A 17,867-nucleotide genomic window follows, 5' to 3' on the forward strand; every position below is an offset into this window, starting at 1 on the left:
CATCCTAATTTCGGAGAAAGATGTCATGTATAAGAAAAAAATATTACATTTACCTCCAGAGTCTCCACGATGGTCAAGCATTGTATTGTGTTCTGTAACAGGTGTAGCCGTCGGGGCGGGTGGTTCTGGCGCGTACTCATCGCACAGGGCTGTACTGTGCAGGAAATTCTAAAAAAATATAAGATTTTCAAATATAAGGCATAAATTACCGTAAACTAGATAAGCAGGAAGATAAAACATGTAAAAAATAAATCGGAAAAAGTTGCAAAGTAAAGTTTAGATTTATGTGGTTTAGATTTAGATAAGGATTGCTCTTCGTACGGACAACTGTATGTTGCCTATTCCAAAGCCGGGAAACCAGATAGTCTTTACATCTACGCAGCCAGTGAAAAATATATTGTGTACCCACAAATATTGATAAATTATTTTTTATGGAATTTATTTCTTATTAACTTCCCGTAGGGTAAGTTATTGTAATAGTCCAAAAATCGAAATTGAAAATTTTTGCATTTCTTCACGTTTTGAAGGTTTCTGAACATTTTGTCAAACCTCAGAAAAAATGGATGTGTGTGTATGTATATATGGATACAATTTTGCGTCCACGTTTTTAGGCGCACGGATCAACCGATGTAAGTGGTTTAAAAAGCATTCGATTCCTATTGATAGGGAGATGTGCTGATTCGTTTTTGGCAAAGGCAGGTCCAGCCATTTCGGAGATACGAAGCAAAGATTGCAGAAAATAGAAATTGAGTTTTTTTATAGAACGGAGCATCCGATTTGAATGATCCATAAAAACATTCCATTTCTAATGATGGAGAGAAGTGACAATTAGTTTTTGGCTAAGGCAGATCCAGTCATTTTGGAGATACTGAGCTAAATATACAAAAAATGACATTTTTGAGAGAAATAAGCATCCAATTTGAATGATTTAAAAAACTTTCTGCTTGTGTTGACGAAACGATTGCTTTTGGGAAAAAAAATTAATTCTATTTTTTTTTATTTCCAAAAACAAATTTATTTGAATATCGAAAATAATTCGAATTTTAATTTTAATTCTAGCTAAAGTTCTAAAATTCACTTAAATAATTAATTTTCAACTTTGCTATTTAGTTTATATAATTCTTATAAATACTAGACAATGTCCTTAATTTTAAATTCGATTGATTAAATTTTGTTTATTTAGTTTTCTGTAAATATATATGTTATAGTATTTATAAAAATCTATTTGAAAACATTCAATATTCCTCGAATATTTCATTACAGTATGGAAAGTTGCAGCAATTTTCCTTAAGGCACGATGTCATACACAATTAGTTCTGTTTCTCACATCTCACCAATTCATAATGTGCCACAGCGAAATGCAGCGAATACAGCTAATGTGTTATTAATAAATAAATCTTAGAGCTAGGCCTATAAAACTTTAACCTTAAAATATAACGTTTACAGATTTTATCAAAAAAATGTCATATGTGGAGTAGTTTTTTTTAACATTCCTGAAAACCACATATGTATTGTGTTTTTTATTATTACCTGCGACGTATATACCCCAGGGTTTATACTCTCCGAGAGATCATGCCCATTGGCGGCAGAACGCCTCGTCTCCAACATGACCAGCGACATATCTGCAGATTTTTGCTTATCTTTGTCCGAATTTGGTGTCTCTTCACTATTTTTGCCTTTTCCGGCGTCTAAATCACCACTATCCGTGTCTCCCGTCGGTTCCAGTTTCACAACTCCATTTCGAGTTGGCTGTTCCGACTGATGCTTACGCACCAGGTTCGACGGCGGAGACTTGTCCTCCTGAAATAGACAATGAATTCTATGTTAGGCAATTAGATAAGGTGACCTATGAATGGCACAAAAAATCTTTGATAAACCACTAGATAAGAAATCCTATAATTTACACAAAAAATCTATGTTAAACTATTAGATAAGGTGAGCATATTTCCCGATTTGTCCAGGACAGTCCCGGATTTCCACCTCTTGTGTCCCGGGTTTTTCTAAAAGCAACATTTTTACCAGATTGTCTTTTATCCTTGGTTTTCGATAAGTATATGCTTAAATTGAATTTTGAAACTACTTGATAATAAAATTACAAATGTCCTTAGATTATCTGAAAATTATAGATACTACGAGAAGGTTCATATAAAACTACACGTTATGTGTGAGGAAATTTCCGAATGCAAAATTTCAAAAGCAGATTGAAATAGACTCATTAATTCAGCGTTTTCCAAACTGTGGGGCGCGCCAGGCTGTTCTAAGGGGGGCGCGTACATCTGTTTCCTGAATACTATTATCGACAATAACCCAACATTTTTGAAATGATATTAAAACAAAAAATAATTAGTTTTTATGCATATTTTTACATAATATTGCACATTAATTTGTAGTCTGATAATCTCAGTTGTGTATTTATAAAATTAAACTGTTGAAAAAAATAAGGGAGGGCGCACCAATTTTTTTTATTAGAGCAGGGGGCGCGGTAAAAAAGCTTGTAAACTATTGCATTAATTATTCAGAAGTTTCATTTTCAATTTGGCAAAAATTATAAATTCGAACTTTCTGCTTGGCTCACGGGCTAATTTTACTAACAATAAGTTTTATGAAGAAAATTGAACAAAATTTCATTCTCTCAGCCTCCTCAGAGAGTCACGACGTCGTTACAAGAAGGAATGTTTGAAAATAAACAAAATGAAATTATATTAAAAAATAAACGAATAAATTTGATATCAGTTGAGTATTTAATAAAATACTTGATAAAATTACATAAAATTTTTGAAAAAATTAAAAGGGGCGCGATATTTTTTTTTGCTAAAATGGGGGGAGGCGGTGCAAAAAAGTTTGGAAACCAGTGCATTAGAGCTTCAAAATTTTATTAAGTAGTACATGAATATGTAGCATAACCCGGAAAAAGTTCCATAGTACATGATCGATAATATTTATAAACTATATCACAAATGCAAAAACATATCTGTACCTAATTCTAAATGGATAAGTCAAATCTGACTATTTTAACCTAATTGCTATTCTATAATCACTAATCAATATTTATATTTAATTCTTGATTGATCAACCTATTTCTTTAAGATATAGAGAAATTTATTACAGTTTGAGTTTTTTTTTACTTCTATTTTCAAACCTAATTGGGGAATGTTGAAAATGAATACTATAACTATCATTTTTCAACAAAACTTTATGTTGGAAGTCAAGTAGTTTAGCCTGAATAAGTAAAATTCTTTTTGAGATAGAGAAATTTATTAACTTACAGTTTGAGTTGTTTTCACTCCTATTTTCAAACCTAATTAATAAATGTTGAAAATGAATACTTTAACTATTATTTTTTGATAAAACTTTAAATATTTATTTATTTATTTTAGAAGCCAAGTAGTTGATCCTGAATAAGTGAAGTTCTTTTTGATATAGAGAAACATATTAACTTACAGTTTGAGTTTTCTCCACTCCTATTTTCAAACCTAATTACGAAATTATGAAAATGAATACAATAACTATTACCTTTCGAAAAAACTTTGTGTTAGAAGAGAAGTATTAGGCCTGAGAAACTGAAAGTTTAACTGAATAGTAATTTTATTAATAAAACGACTAAGCAATAGAATTTAACGAAATGGATAAAGAATTTTCGTCAAAGACTTAATTTTCAACTGAAGTTGATTTAACGATTTAACGCTGCCAACATTAAGAAATTGAGAGTTTCAGTATTGCCAGCGTTGAAAAGACTGCTTCGTTGAAATTCGATGATGTGAAGTTAGCTACTATCAAATGTCAGTTGATTGATGAACAACAAGATATAAAAGTTTAAATATGCTTACATTATTTATGGTGCTAATAATTAGTTTAATTTTGAATTATTTTATAAATGACTGATCATTTTATTAGTTTATTTTCATTGACAAAACAGCTGATTTTCAACTAGTTGTTTCGTTTCGACAAAATGTTTGATAGAAGAAAAAATCAGTTGACAAAAGCCGTTAGTTAATTCAACTTCTCTCATTACTAATTAATGGAGGATATGCATTGTTGTAAGGAAAACAAAATATAAACCTATGTTTATGATTATGTATTTAAAAAAAATTATATAGGAGAACTAGGGGCTATATAACGGGGGTAACGTTGTTCAATAGGATCTTAAAAGATATTAAATTTTTTTTTGTCTCGATTAGACATGTAAACCGTCCTGCATAATATTATCATAGCTACTGACTCGTAGGCCGATGCAATAAACAGAAGTGTGCAGGTGCGTCGTTTTTGATTTATGATATAAAATTGAACTATCATAAAATTTCCACTATTATCGACTAAATTACGTATGATATAGAAAAACATTTCAAAAATTATTTTTGAGCTTCTCCTTTAAATTCTCATTAATTTATTGTACAAAAATATGTTAATTTTCAAAATAATGTAAAATGTACAATGCAACAAATTATCACTTTGATTACAAAATTATAAGATTCATGCAGGAAAATTACTAGATCGGAGATTCTGTCGTTTTTTTTTGAAAAAAAATCAATTTTTTTCAATTGACTCTCAATTTTGACTTTAGACTCGTGTTCAACGGTAAACTATATTGGAAAACATTTTTTCATTTTGTGATAAACCTGTGTTATTGTTTGCCTTGATTTGTGAAAAGAATTACTCAGAAACAAGAAAATTTTCCTAAAAATAAGTAAAGATTGAATCAGAGAAATTATTAACGTTTTCTTGTCATTACTACTTGTCCTATAAAACTAGCCCCAAACATTGAATAAGTTGTAACACCGCACTTTTCCTATAAAATGATTAATTGTGAACTAATGAATAACAGTTGTGAAATTATTTTTACTAGATTCGGTGGAGGAATAGTTACAGCAACTATAAATTATTATTGCGTAGAAATGTAATCTATGGAACTCAAGATATATTGATTTGAATAAAACCTGTTACAACCAACCCCTAGCTCCCCTACATGCTTTAATTCTATACCAAAACCTTACTTCTAAATCCTCTTCTTCGTAGGCCTCATCAAGGCGTGTGGTGTTTCCTGCAGCAGTTGGTGTAGTATTTATAGTAGGACGGAAACGTCTTTGGCGCTTATTTGGTGGTCCACCAGATCCCAATCGATTATTGGAGTTCCCGAAATTAATTGTATTGGTAGTGTTAGTATTTGGCCGTCCGAGATGACGAAATTGTTTAATTGGCACTTTTCTGGACGGTGGCGATACCTGCGCTGAATTAGAAAATTCTATGTCATCTGGGCCTGGATTGGATTCCACCTCACAAAGCCCTTTGATTTTTAGTTGATCAGCTGTTCGGAGTAACGACTGTAATGGAAGTGAAATTTAAGGTAAGTAATTTGTTAAATTATATATTCATAAATTAATATTATAATTATGTACTATCTTTTGTGGAAAATTTTTATGACTACATTCTCATTCAGTGCATGTTCTTAAACATTCCTGATAACTTCGGACAGAACATAATGAGTTTTATGATTGTTTATTTCTGCAATTGTTACGAAAACGATACAAACATTTCTTTGCCATGGACAATAGGGTTTATATTGCATGAATGTTATTGATTCAGTTCCAATAAACTGATCCCAATACAGTACTAACAATACAAACTATTGTCCGATATCATTGACGATATTTACAATACACGGAAACATAAGATGTTTTCCGAGTTCGAACAATAGATTTTTAACGGTTATTAAAAAAAGCAGTAAAACAACTAACTATTGAATATCAAAATCATATAATCAAAAAACTCAGGAAAGCTTTTCGTCATCAAAACGTAAAACTAAATTACTATTAGACTTATTTATATGGGTATCCCAGAACTCAACGTCAAGCCGAAACGGGGCGATAGTATTAATCAAACTATCATGAAAAAAAATTTAGAAAAATTGAAACCTAGAAATTGTTAAATTGTTGAAATTGTGACCATTTATCGGCTATTGTGGTTAATTTTTATTAATTTTGTTTATTGAAACTTTGAATACGTAACCGTAAATAACATGTTTAATTCCATAGTCAAAAATAATGACACAATTGCTCCAAATTTTCAAAAATTAAGATTGTTTGTTAAACTATGATTCTAAAATTTTCAAACTGGATTTACTTTCAGAGACCAATTCTTCAAAACTACTCTACCCTTCTTTAAAAAAGATATACTAAAGTGTTTTGTCAAATTCCATCAATAGTTTGCTCAGAATTGTAAAATCGCTAAATACTTGATAGTTAAAAAAAATCGAGTGAAAGAATAAAATCCTGCCATTAATAGCTAATTCATCATTAATACAAAATTAATAAGAATTAACCACAATAGCCAAAAAATGGTCACAGTTTAGTGAAACTAGATTCTTCTCTAGATTCTTCTCTAGATTGAACTTTTGAAAGCTCATTCTTTTCAAGCTACGTAGAATATTTTTTTCAATTTTTTTTTCATGATAGTTACGATCTACGCTATCACCCTGTTTCGGTTTGACGTTGATTTCTGGGATATGATATTTTTTGTTTGAGGTTGAAATTTATTATTCGAATTAATTAACGGCCAATGCACAAAATCAAATTATATTCATTTTAATATATGTTCATACTTCACGAGAAATATTAGTGTGTAAATATAATAATGAGAACACAATTTTAATCAAATTCTTATATGAAATCGTTTTACATTTCGAATATTTCGATATAACCAGAGATTTTTTTTTAATTACAATATTTATTACAACTGTTAAATAATTTAACATCTAGTAATAATAACGAACAATAACATAAATTTAAATAAGAAGAGTACAAAGGATTAAGAATGCAAAACAAAAAATCTAAGAACCAAAGTGATAGACAAAAATCAATCACTCATTAAGTGATGGGACGTCCGTAAATCAGGTGAGGTTAAAAAAGGTAAGGCGGGTTTGATAAAAAATCAGGATATATTACGCAGGGTGAGGGTCTAGTAAAATATCAAGTGTATTTATATTTTACCTCAATTTAAAAAAAAAAGACAAACATTTTTCGTCATCAAGAGTTTTTCCAAGAACTAAAAAGACACGTGTACTTTGGTGGGAAAGAGGGTGGTAATTTTAAATATCACCACGTATCACAAAGGAGAAGGGGGGTCCAAAAATCCTTAGAAATCGATCACGTGATGAATGGACGCCTCCTTTAAAGTAGGTTTTGCAAACAGCAGAAGAAATGTCTAATAATGAGAAATAGTCGAAACATAAAATAAGACAGTAAATGGTTCAATTGTTTTTCCCCTGAGATACTATAAAAAAATAATTTGATATGCCCGAGACAAGGACTAAGAACAAACCATATTCTGCAGACTTCAAAAACCACAAAAAACTATATATTGAACGGAGCCATAAATAGAGTAGTAAATAGAATAAAATGAAATAAAAACTAGTGGAGCGCATGGCATCGTGCCTTAAGGCAAATTAACTTAAGGCAAATAAGGCAACTGGAACTTCCCGTACTAAATAATTGTTTTAAATAATTTCAAATAGATTATGTATTATAAATACATACTATAAATTTATATTTTATTTTGGGCAACGAACGTATTCTACAAACAACTTATGTGTATGTTTATAAGAATTTTTTTAAATTTATTTTTTTTGATAATTTTGAAATTTAAAAAAAAATCATTTTTTTGAGAATTTGGAATTTTTTGAAAATGCCCGATTTTTTTTTTTTGAAACTTTCGAAATATTCTCAAATTTTTGTAAGAAATCGTTGCCTATGCTAAAAACTAATCAGCACGTCTCTTTATCAATACGAATCGAATGTTTTTCGTCGACGAAAATTTGTATCCGCCCACACTCTCACACACACACGCACACACACATATATGCCAAAATTTTGGAAGCCTTTGAAACAAAGATACATAAAAATTTTCATTTTCGATTTTTTTGCGATTACTATAACTTACCCTACGGGAAGTTAATAAAGTGATCACACGTTTATGAAAGAATTGAAGGAATAGCATCATAAGTTTATATCCTGCTTTTTCACTTTCTTATATTCATTCTAATAAATTTATAACGTTAAAATGCATAAATCAGAATGCATGACCTATTCACGCGAGTTTCCACATTGTATCGTTTATACCGCGACCCGATTTTATTGAATGAGAGAAGACGGCGGCGCCTCTTCGCTTTCGCGGAATACGAAGGTGAAGGAAAAGCAGGAAGAAGATTAAAGACAGCTACTACCGACCACGTGTGTGTATCCTACTGATCTAGATACGCTCAGGAGATTTTATTACCTTGCCATGCTTTCACTAATAGGACAAGAAACTTTAGTTTATCACGTTTACATGTACTTTCAACATTTATGTTGTTTTGCATGCAATTTGGAAACCGTGATAATACTTTTAATTGCTCTGCTAATTATTGTTAGTAATACTGCCTAATTAAAATTTGAGAACGTTTTGATATTCACACCACAGTCTTCGAGGAGATCAGCCTTACCTTCCAAGTTTAATACATTAATATTGCATTTTCTACTTCTCATTCACGCAGAAGAGTCTGGTATGAGAGATCATACAAAATGTCTATAAATAGTATATATTCATTTACATGTCATTATTATATCTAGAATATGACCATTTCAACATTTAATAGTTTTCATTCAATTATTCTACATTCATAAATTGGTCTAATTTATTGGTCTAATCTATTTATGGGGCTGAGTATAAGCTAAGCTAATATAATGAGATATTGTATTTATGTAACGTAGTTATGGAATTTATGTAAACTCTCCTTCGATACTCAGGTTGTTGGGTTATAATTTAACCCTTGTAGCTGTGGACTGTATTAAACACTGATTTGTTTGTTTATTATGTATTTGTTGCAGTTCTAATTACAATCACTGATTTGTTACTAAGTTATAATGAAAGAAGATATATTTATTGGCTATTTAGTATACATGTTGTTTCGCGGACTTTACTTCACTTATAAGTGAGCAATTAGTTCCATTAAAACACTCCGCTACCCCTCTATAAGGGATAGCAACCATTCCGTGTAAAGCTTAATGCCATGAAGGTTGTCATGGCCAATATAATAAAACGAAAACACATCCTAACAGATATATAGGCCGATTCTGCCGTAAAATGTGAGACCACTGTTATGGCAAGGCTATGTTATGTAGCAGTTTACATACAAAGTGGTACTAAAAACTGTCGAAACCATGTGTGGTTGCTGTGCAGTCAGGCCTTTTAGATAGAAAGTCTAACCAAGAAAACAAAAAAAAAAAACGATGATATCATATATGGATCTTTGAGATATAGCTTGCTAGCATATGAGTGCAATTGCATTTTATGTGCAAAATGCCTGATCTCACAGAAAATACATGGCATTTTGACAGTTAGTCCAGTCATTATAGTAAGTTCACTTCGGGATTCGAGATACCCAGCTGTAATTCTGAAAATACTTGTATATTCACACTAAAAAGTTGTCTCAAAACCTACATATGGTAGGGTGTACCTACTATTCTTATCTAATTTAAGTTTAAATGACTGGCCTAAGTATTTAGTAGCATTTTGTATGAAAACTAGAACATAACATAGCCTTGCCATTGGTCTATTTCACGACAGAATCGGCCCATTTATCTCAGCTTATAATATTATTTTATCCTATTTTTAAATTTATACTTTTCTTTGGTTATCTTGTTAAAGTTATTTAATAATGTTACATATTTTCGCTAGATTCATTATCACATTGAAATATGAATCTTAAAAATTATGAATACAATAGTAAATTATCCGTACCGTACAATATTCGTTAAAAAAAAACAATAATAAATAGTATTTTAATATTAAAGTTATTGACAATAGTTGTTTTTTATTTGGCAATCAGAACTTGTCAGAGTTCTGGAAGCTATTGTACTAGGATTGATTGTCTATTCTGTTTGTGATGTTTTTTTTTATTAAAGGCAACTCATTGATTGTCCTTTTTCTACTGAAGTTCATTTGAAACGCGATTTGTACCCTGGATTTTGTAATTAGAAAGCCATACACTTAAATATATATTTATAACGACCAAATTAAAAGTTAAATTGAATAAATAGGTGATCGTGTTCTCATGAATAATAATTTACTACTAATTAAATTTAAGTTTTCTTTACATTTTCAGTGAAAGAATCATAAAATGTCGTTCTCATAAAGGTTATACGTATTAACCTGAGTGAGTACATGAACTCTTGATTTTTAAATAGAACATTTTATTACACATTATATTGATGAAATTTGAAAACTTGCAGCAATATATTAAATTATATGAACTCATTTTTTCTGATCTCATCTGAAAAATACAACAAAATAGTACTAGGTAGAAAGTAAACGATGACAAGGCTTTTTCCAATACAATTAATAATAAACTGAGCGAAGAAAAATTGTTTGTAAAAATTACTACTTGAAAAGGACAGAATCAAGAAACTTGTAATATGGAGAAGAAATTTGATTAGAATAAGATATAAAAATAATGTCAATAATAAAAAAAAGAAAAAAACGGAGCAACTTACAAGACAATGTTGTACGTCAGATCCTTGGCCGACACAACTTTGTCAAAAGTACACAACAACGCATATTTTATGTAAATACATGTTTGTGCAATGCATATAAATGCTTGCATAAAATATAGAAATAAACAAAATTATTTGTGAGAATGATCTTCAATAATTTTAGAAAATACATGTTTCATGTTCCGCAAAAAATAGAGAAAATATCAGATGTATGCGTTTTAAATATATGTACTCTTATTATGTGTTGAAATATATTGTTAAATATGGAATAAATAGTTCAGGAATACCATGGAATTAAATACTAAATGTATTTGCTAGAACAGAAATTAAGGAATATTTTAAGCAAGTTGGCTCCAAAAATGAGAATTTAAAAATCAATTAAGTCACTGAAGAATTTAAAAAAAGTGGTTTGAATAGCAATGTATAAATGACATACTGCATTTTTTCCGCAATCAAAGATGGGGAGGGTGGTTAAAAGTTGGAAAGCGTCCCAAGTCCCAAGACGATTTTGCAATCAATACGCGACGATGGTGGTACGCACCCAAGATCCGAGGTTCAAGGACGGTTACGAGAATATCGTCTCTACTATATAAAATAGCTCTATGAATCGTGCGGCAAAGTCTCTTCGTATGCGAATCAGACATGAAACGATCTCCCCAGGATGGGCTCTCCAATACATACTTGCCATAAGATAATAGAGCACTATGAAACAATCAGAAAGAATATTGAAAGACAACATTTATATTAATGTTTAATGACGACTGCATTGAAGTGCAAAATTCATAGACTTATGTATAGGATTAACCATTAAGACTCTTAATTTAAGAGGTTGTATTGGTTACTTCATGATTGAAAAGCTATCTCTTCACAGTTGCAAATTAATCGTTAATATTTTACCAACTCCAAATATAAAACACATATGAGTTATTTGATCTATCTATTAATTTTTATTATATATTTAGACATAGATATCGGAAAATATTTTTAACTTCCCGTAGGGCAAGTTATAGTAATCGCAAAAAAATCGAAAATGAAAATTTTTATATATCTTTACGTTTCAATATTACGCGCTTCGATATTTCGTCTCTATGCAGTTAAAGCAGTACGATTGCCTTGAAAAAAAGTTCAGATTTTCCAAAATATTTAAAAATAAATTATTCTTCAAAAAGCCTTTTTTTTCAAAAAAAGTAAATTTTTGTCAAAAATTTATAGTTTCTCAAAAATCTAATTTTTTCAGAGTAAATTTTTCTTGAAAATGTTAATCTTTTTAAAAAAAAATAATTTTGGGTACGGGAAGTTCCAGCAATTTGCCTTAAGGCACAATGCCATGCGCCCCACTAGTTATACACAAATAAATAGTTTATACAAAGAGCTTAAAAATCTTAAGGAATGAAAAAGAATTAATATCATCAATTTGAATATGATAGAAAATGAATGTGCCAAATTAATAGCGGATAAAACGCATTATAATTCACCAAAATTATTAATCTAGAAATACATTATATATGTAGAACTGCTTCACGAGTAAATGGGGAAAAAAGTTCAGTCATTAATTACTGAATGACCGGCAAATACCCGTAGGGCAGGTTATACTCATCGCAAAAAAAAAATAAAAATATTTTTTTTTGCATATCTTTATATCATTTTAAAGGTTTCTGAACATTTTGGCATACCTTAAAAAATGGATGTATGTGTATGTTGTGTATGCATGTTTGGATACAATTTTTCGTCCACGATTGCGGGAGCACGGACCAACCATTTTGAATGATTCAAAAAACATTTGATTTGTACTACGGGTAGACGTGTTGACTAGTTTTTGGCAGAAGTTTTAGGCCGTTTCGAAAATACAGAGCAAAAAGTGCAAAAACAGCTTTTTTCGAGGAAATGGAGCATCCGATTTGAATGATTCAAGAAATATTTCATTTGTATTGATGGAATGAATTGATTATATTTTTGAAAAGGCAGGTCCAATCGGTTTCGTAGATCCGGAAAAAAAAGTTTAAAAAATGCCATTTGGTGGTGAAAAATGGTCATTGGACATATGCATATCAAATTATTAGATATTTTAATAAATTGAGTACAAATTTTGTTTTAACTCTTTGAGTTCCGTATCTAGTAGCATCCGTATTTTTTTAATTTTTAAAATTCTCAGAAAAAATCATTTGAACCTTACAAATATTAATTTAAGAAACGGGAAGTTACAGCAATTTGCCTCATGCCACTAGTTCTGACTTTAAATTAAAACATAATCTCCATCTTTCAAAAATGTTATTTTTTATTACATACATATGACTGTCTCAATTAATTACCCTAAATTTCATTAGTCCAAACTTGTGTAGAAATCTTACCGTTAATTTTATAAGACTTCCCGCCGTAAACTGGAATCTTATGACGAAACAACTGGAGTACATCAAAGAGACTACGTACACATTGCTAAAAAGAAATGTCAAAAAGACTCAACTTGCAAGACTTTCATTGCGTAAGAGATTCGTACGTATAATATAAAAGATCTGGCAACATTGGGGGTCTTATCGCACAGCGAAACTAAACAAAAACTCGCGCATCGCATCGCCGGGTACGAGGTACGAGCCGAAGCCGTGGCCGGGGCCGCCGCCGCCGCCGGCATAGCGCTTTTGCAATTATACATCTGTGCGCGAGGAATAAAATCTTATAGGTGGAAGGGGGCCTAGAGGGCGAAGCTCCAACCCGAGCCCCCCTCGAACACGACGCACAGGCCGCCTCGCCTCGTCTCCCAGTACCGCCCGCATGCCGGTCGGCGTGAAATCGATTTTTCATCTCACAGCGCGAAATATTCTGTCAGCGGAATGATATAACCGGGCACCGCACCCCTAATTCCTAGCAAAAATCATAGAAAATTTACGCAAGCCGCCAATGGATCGGAGTCGCAAGGGTAAACGATGCTTTACGCGGAAAAGTCCGCAAGACTTAGGTGCTGGTGATATGAAAGCGAGAAGAAACCCGAGGAAAGCGAAGAACTTAAAGGAGAATAAAAAAAAGCTCGTATATATAAATAAAGCGTATAAATAGATCGTGCATTTATTTTTAGAATAGATTATATTATTAAATATATATCTAGAATAAAAATATTATATGAACAAATTATGAGTAAAACAATTATTAAGTGATATATATAAGTATTAACAAATTGCTGGAACATCCCGTACCGTAATGCAATATTCTAGAAATTTCAATTGTTTTTAGCCTGAATTAAAATTGAAATCCGAATAATTTTAGATATTTGACAGAAAAAAAAATTGAAATTTTTGAATAAAAAAATTTTTTGCCGTCCTCAAAAACTATTCATTTCTTCACAATATCAACACAAGCAAAATATTTTTTTGAATTAGATGATTCGTTCTTTTAATAACCGCTATTTTTTGCTCTTCTTGGTCCGAATCTCCAAACCGGCTAGAACTGCCTCTAAAAAATCTTATCAGCACGTCTTTCCTTCAATACGAACCGATTATTTCTGATCGGTTTCGCCCGGTTTTCGCAAAAACTTCGTTTTCATTTTCTGTACCTTTCGCTCAGTATCTTGGAAACGGCTGAAATTGTCCATGCCAAAAACTAATTATCGCGTCTCCCCATCAATAGGAATCGAGTGTTTTTTTTATCATTCAAATCGATTGATTCATGCTCCCGAAAACGTGAACAATAAATATTATCCACACATACATACACACACACATACACATCAATTTTTTCTAAGGTATGCTAAAATGTTCAGAAACCCTGAAACGTAAAGATAGGCAAAAATTTTCATTTTCGATTTTTGGATGATTACTATAACTTATCCTACGGTTAATAAAATATTAGGAAATATTTAATACGAATCCAGTAAATAATGAGCAATATTTAACCAATCAGGTTAATAATTAGTTAAAATATTTAATATATTAGTTTTATTCACATTTTTTATCGAAAATATTGTCAATTGGAGATATTTGAGTTAACTGATTTAAGTGAACTGAGTTTTTAAATTGAGTAAATGGACTTATTATGTAAATATGTAGTATTTTTTATTGTATGAAGGAGATATAATTCAATATTTCAGAAAAGAGTAATCAACAGAATGAGCATATGTTAATAAGGGTATTGCAAGAAATATAAGGGTTTTGCATTTTGAATCGATAATGTTAATATGTTGACTAAAATATTGTAGTATACAAATATTAATATTTCAAAATGCAAAATCTTTATGAAGATGCAAAAGCTTTAGAAATGATCAGCCTGGAGAGTAAACGATTTTCTATTGCCTCTCACACCGCAGTGCCGGGATACATTTTTAGGCTAGATGTTCGAGCAAAAATTGACATATATAAATATAAAGTACCTTGTCATATATTCTCATTGAGTAATGAATCCTTCAACGTATATTAATATCAGAAATACAATCTAATTAATAAGCAGGGCCTATATAAAATCATTTTATCAAAAAAAATGTTGAAAAATCTTAATTTTAATTAACAAATTTCAAAGTAAAGCAGACTTCTAACGTAACATGCAAAAAGTTTGAAAATAAGCGTACAATAAATCATTATTCGGTAATAATTTATATTGGTCATTTGAAACAAGAGGATACAATCATTTAAATTCTTAATAGTTGTTTTATTACTGTGCACCAAAAATCGATTTGTAAAATCAACCATGTAATATTATTTACCAGAATATATTATTCATAGATTGACGATATAAAATACAATTCATTCATTTAAGAATGAAATTAAATATTACTTTGAATAAGCATTAATTGTCTGCATTATCAACGATCAATTATTTTAATTGTAATATACAACGGTGTTCGGTTCGATCGAATACGAGTTTGAATACGATATTAAGTTATTGCGCTGAATATCATTGATCATGATGTGCACAAAATGTACACAGTGATTAGCATTGATTGCGATATATAGAAGATTTTGTAAGAACTTTTGTATTTGGATGAAATTACATAAAGGATAGAGGGCAAGTTAAGCAACCCGTCGACACAGTGAAATGAAATCGAGAGTGATCCGCGCACAACGATCCGCGTATAAGAGAGCGAAAGTAACGACAGAACAGACGATCAAAACATAGGACGAACATTGAAAGCCATGCACGTAACGTAAAACAGTCGCGTATAACGTATAACAACAAACAACACCGCACTACGTCTAAGCTTAGATACTCACATGTGACAATTTGATATCCAAAAAACACTAAACTGCAACAAGCACTAATAATAATACGCGAAATTCACTCGAGTGCGCGCAGACAGTGCACGGACGGACTGTGTGCGAGAGGCACAGGGCACACACGTTGAATCAAACGCAAAGCGAATATTCGGCGCAAGTGCATCGACCTTGACTTCGAAAAAAATTATTCGCTACAGGTTCCGAACGAAACAAGCGAGTTATCAAAAGATTAAAAATAAACTTTCGTTCGCGGACAGACCGCGGTTGTCTAACCCGAAATCCGTCCGATAAAGACAAAAGAGTGCCCGAATTCAAACCTCGCGTATACTATGAGTCCTCTCGCGAAAATACGCACTCATACAATTGCACGGAAAGCAGGCGTGTATTTTCAGCACTGTACAAGGGCTTTTCCGTGTGTGTTCGGGAGGATATACACCATACACTATACACACCAGCCACGTCAAAGTCAGCGACAAGTGTACGCGGATCTCGCCGCAACGGCTGCCTGGAACTGGGGTTGAAATGCGCCAGAGTAAGATGGAAAAGGTTGTCTGCGCGCCGCTTGCATGCCCAAGGAAAGAATCATGCACACACAACCGCACAGGAATCGTATCGAAACACGGACAATACTTCCACATACCCACAAGCACAAATCCTTGCACAAACACACGCATACGCAAATGTTGTATATGGTATACAATCGCAGAGGTACTAAAATATTTTCATCCCTGCTTCAAAAGTGAACCTATGTATCATTCGAACTTAACGCTTTTTCAAAATGGCATCAATTACATGTTCATAAAATTTTGAATTGCCACTCAAAAAACCGCCAATATCTTAGAAATAATAATTATAGGACGAATATCGAACTTAACGCTTTTTCAAAATTGCATCAATTACATGTTCATAAAATTTTGAATTGCCACTCAAAAAACCGCCAATATCTTAGAAATAATAATTATAGGACGAATTTCTCTTTGTTATTTTATTTTCAACAGCAATCGGAATAAACAACAATCTATGAGTTATTTTCAGTTAATTTACTAATACTTGCACATGAATTTATTGCACTAAATTTTTGTAAATCAATAGTTGTCACTCCAATGAGTGATTTAGCTATTCCGGGGCCGATTCTGGCGTAAAATAGAGCAATGTTATGGCAAAGCTATGTTACGTAGCATTCCTCATACACAATGGTACTAAATACTGTCAAAATGCCATGAATTTGTTGTGCGATAAGGCGTTTTACACATAAAATGGAACTTTATTTATACGTTATTATGCCACATAAAAAAGATGCAGTTATGATAACATTTATTTATTTGACATTTGTGCGTTGTCTAGGCTACGTTTTCTATTGAAACCGCATAGCAACCACGTGGCATTTTGACAGTATTTAGTACCATTTTGTATGAGAAGGGCTACGTAACATAACTTTGTCATAACATTTGGTCAATTTTACGGCAGAATCGGCACTTCAATTCAGGACTCCAAAATTGTTGTGGAGCTAAATCGTTTATAGCTTGAATATTATCTTTTGGAATCTTTTTCTTCAACATTCTAGAGACTGGTGTTTCAAGGAAAAGGAAGAAAAGTTAAAGTGGCATTTTGATAGTATTTAGTACTATTCTGTATGAGAAGCGCTGCGTAACATAGCTTTGTCATCACATTGGTCTATTTTACGGCAGAATCGGCTCTTCAATTCAGGACTCCAAAATTGTTGTGAAGCTAAATCGTTTATAGCTTGAATATTATTTTTTTGGAATCTTTTCCTTCAACATTCTAGAGACCGGTGTTTCAAGGAAAAGGAAGAAAAGTTAAAGTGTAAATGGTCATTGTCATATATCTCGCTGCGAAAACTTAATAATAAATTTAATTTTTAAAATTCGGTAAGTGTTTACAATTAGACGATAAATTTGTTTGAACTTCCGAATTCAGAGGGGAAAGACCAACATTAACGATTATTCTAGACTAGATTGTTCTTGACAAGATAGCATTTTGTGACATATGATTGTTATATTAACGGTGTTATAGATTGTATGTCGGCTGATAAGTTAAGCTTGTTCCAAAAACCAAAATTTTTAAGGATATTAACTGTTCAATTCATAAAAATTAAAAGTAGTTATTTTAAGAACTCAAAAATGTTTTT

General features: G+C 31.5%; 1 protein-coding gene across 1 annotated transcript in view; it reads right to left on the minus strand.

Annotated features, from left to right (window-relative positions):
• LOC113387643 (protein bric-a-brac 1) overlaps window positions 1–17,867 on the minus strand; it is a 40,935-nt gene that overhangs the window by 4,861 nt on the left and 18,207 nt on the right. The window contains exons 4-6 of the mRNA XM_026624999.1: window positions 4,992–5,318; window positions 1,531–1,800; window positions 54–168 (exon numbers count right to left, since the gene is read on the minus strand). Coding sequence (XP_026480784.1) covers window positions 54–168; window positions 1,531–1,800; window positions 4,992–5,318 — 712 coding nt within the window. The remainder of the gene's footprint in view (window positions 1–53; window positions 169–1,530; window positions 1,801–4,991; window positions 5,319–17,867) is intronic.

Source organism: Ctenocephalides felis, unplaced genomic scaffold (assembly GCF_003426905.1).
Source record: "Ctenocephalides felis isolate EL2017-DRISC unplaced genomic scaffold, ASM342690v1 CF-g0.4_SCAFFOLD_03572, whole genome shotgun sequence".
Lineage (NCBI taxonomy): Eukaryota > Metazoa > Arthropoda > Insecta > Siphonaptera > Pulicidae > Ctenocephalides > Ctenocephalides felis.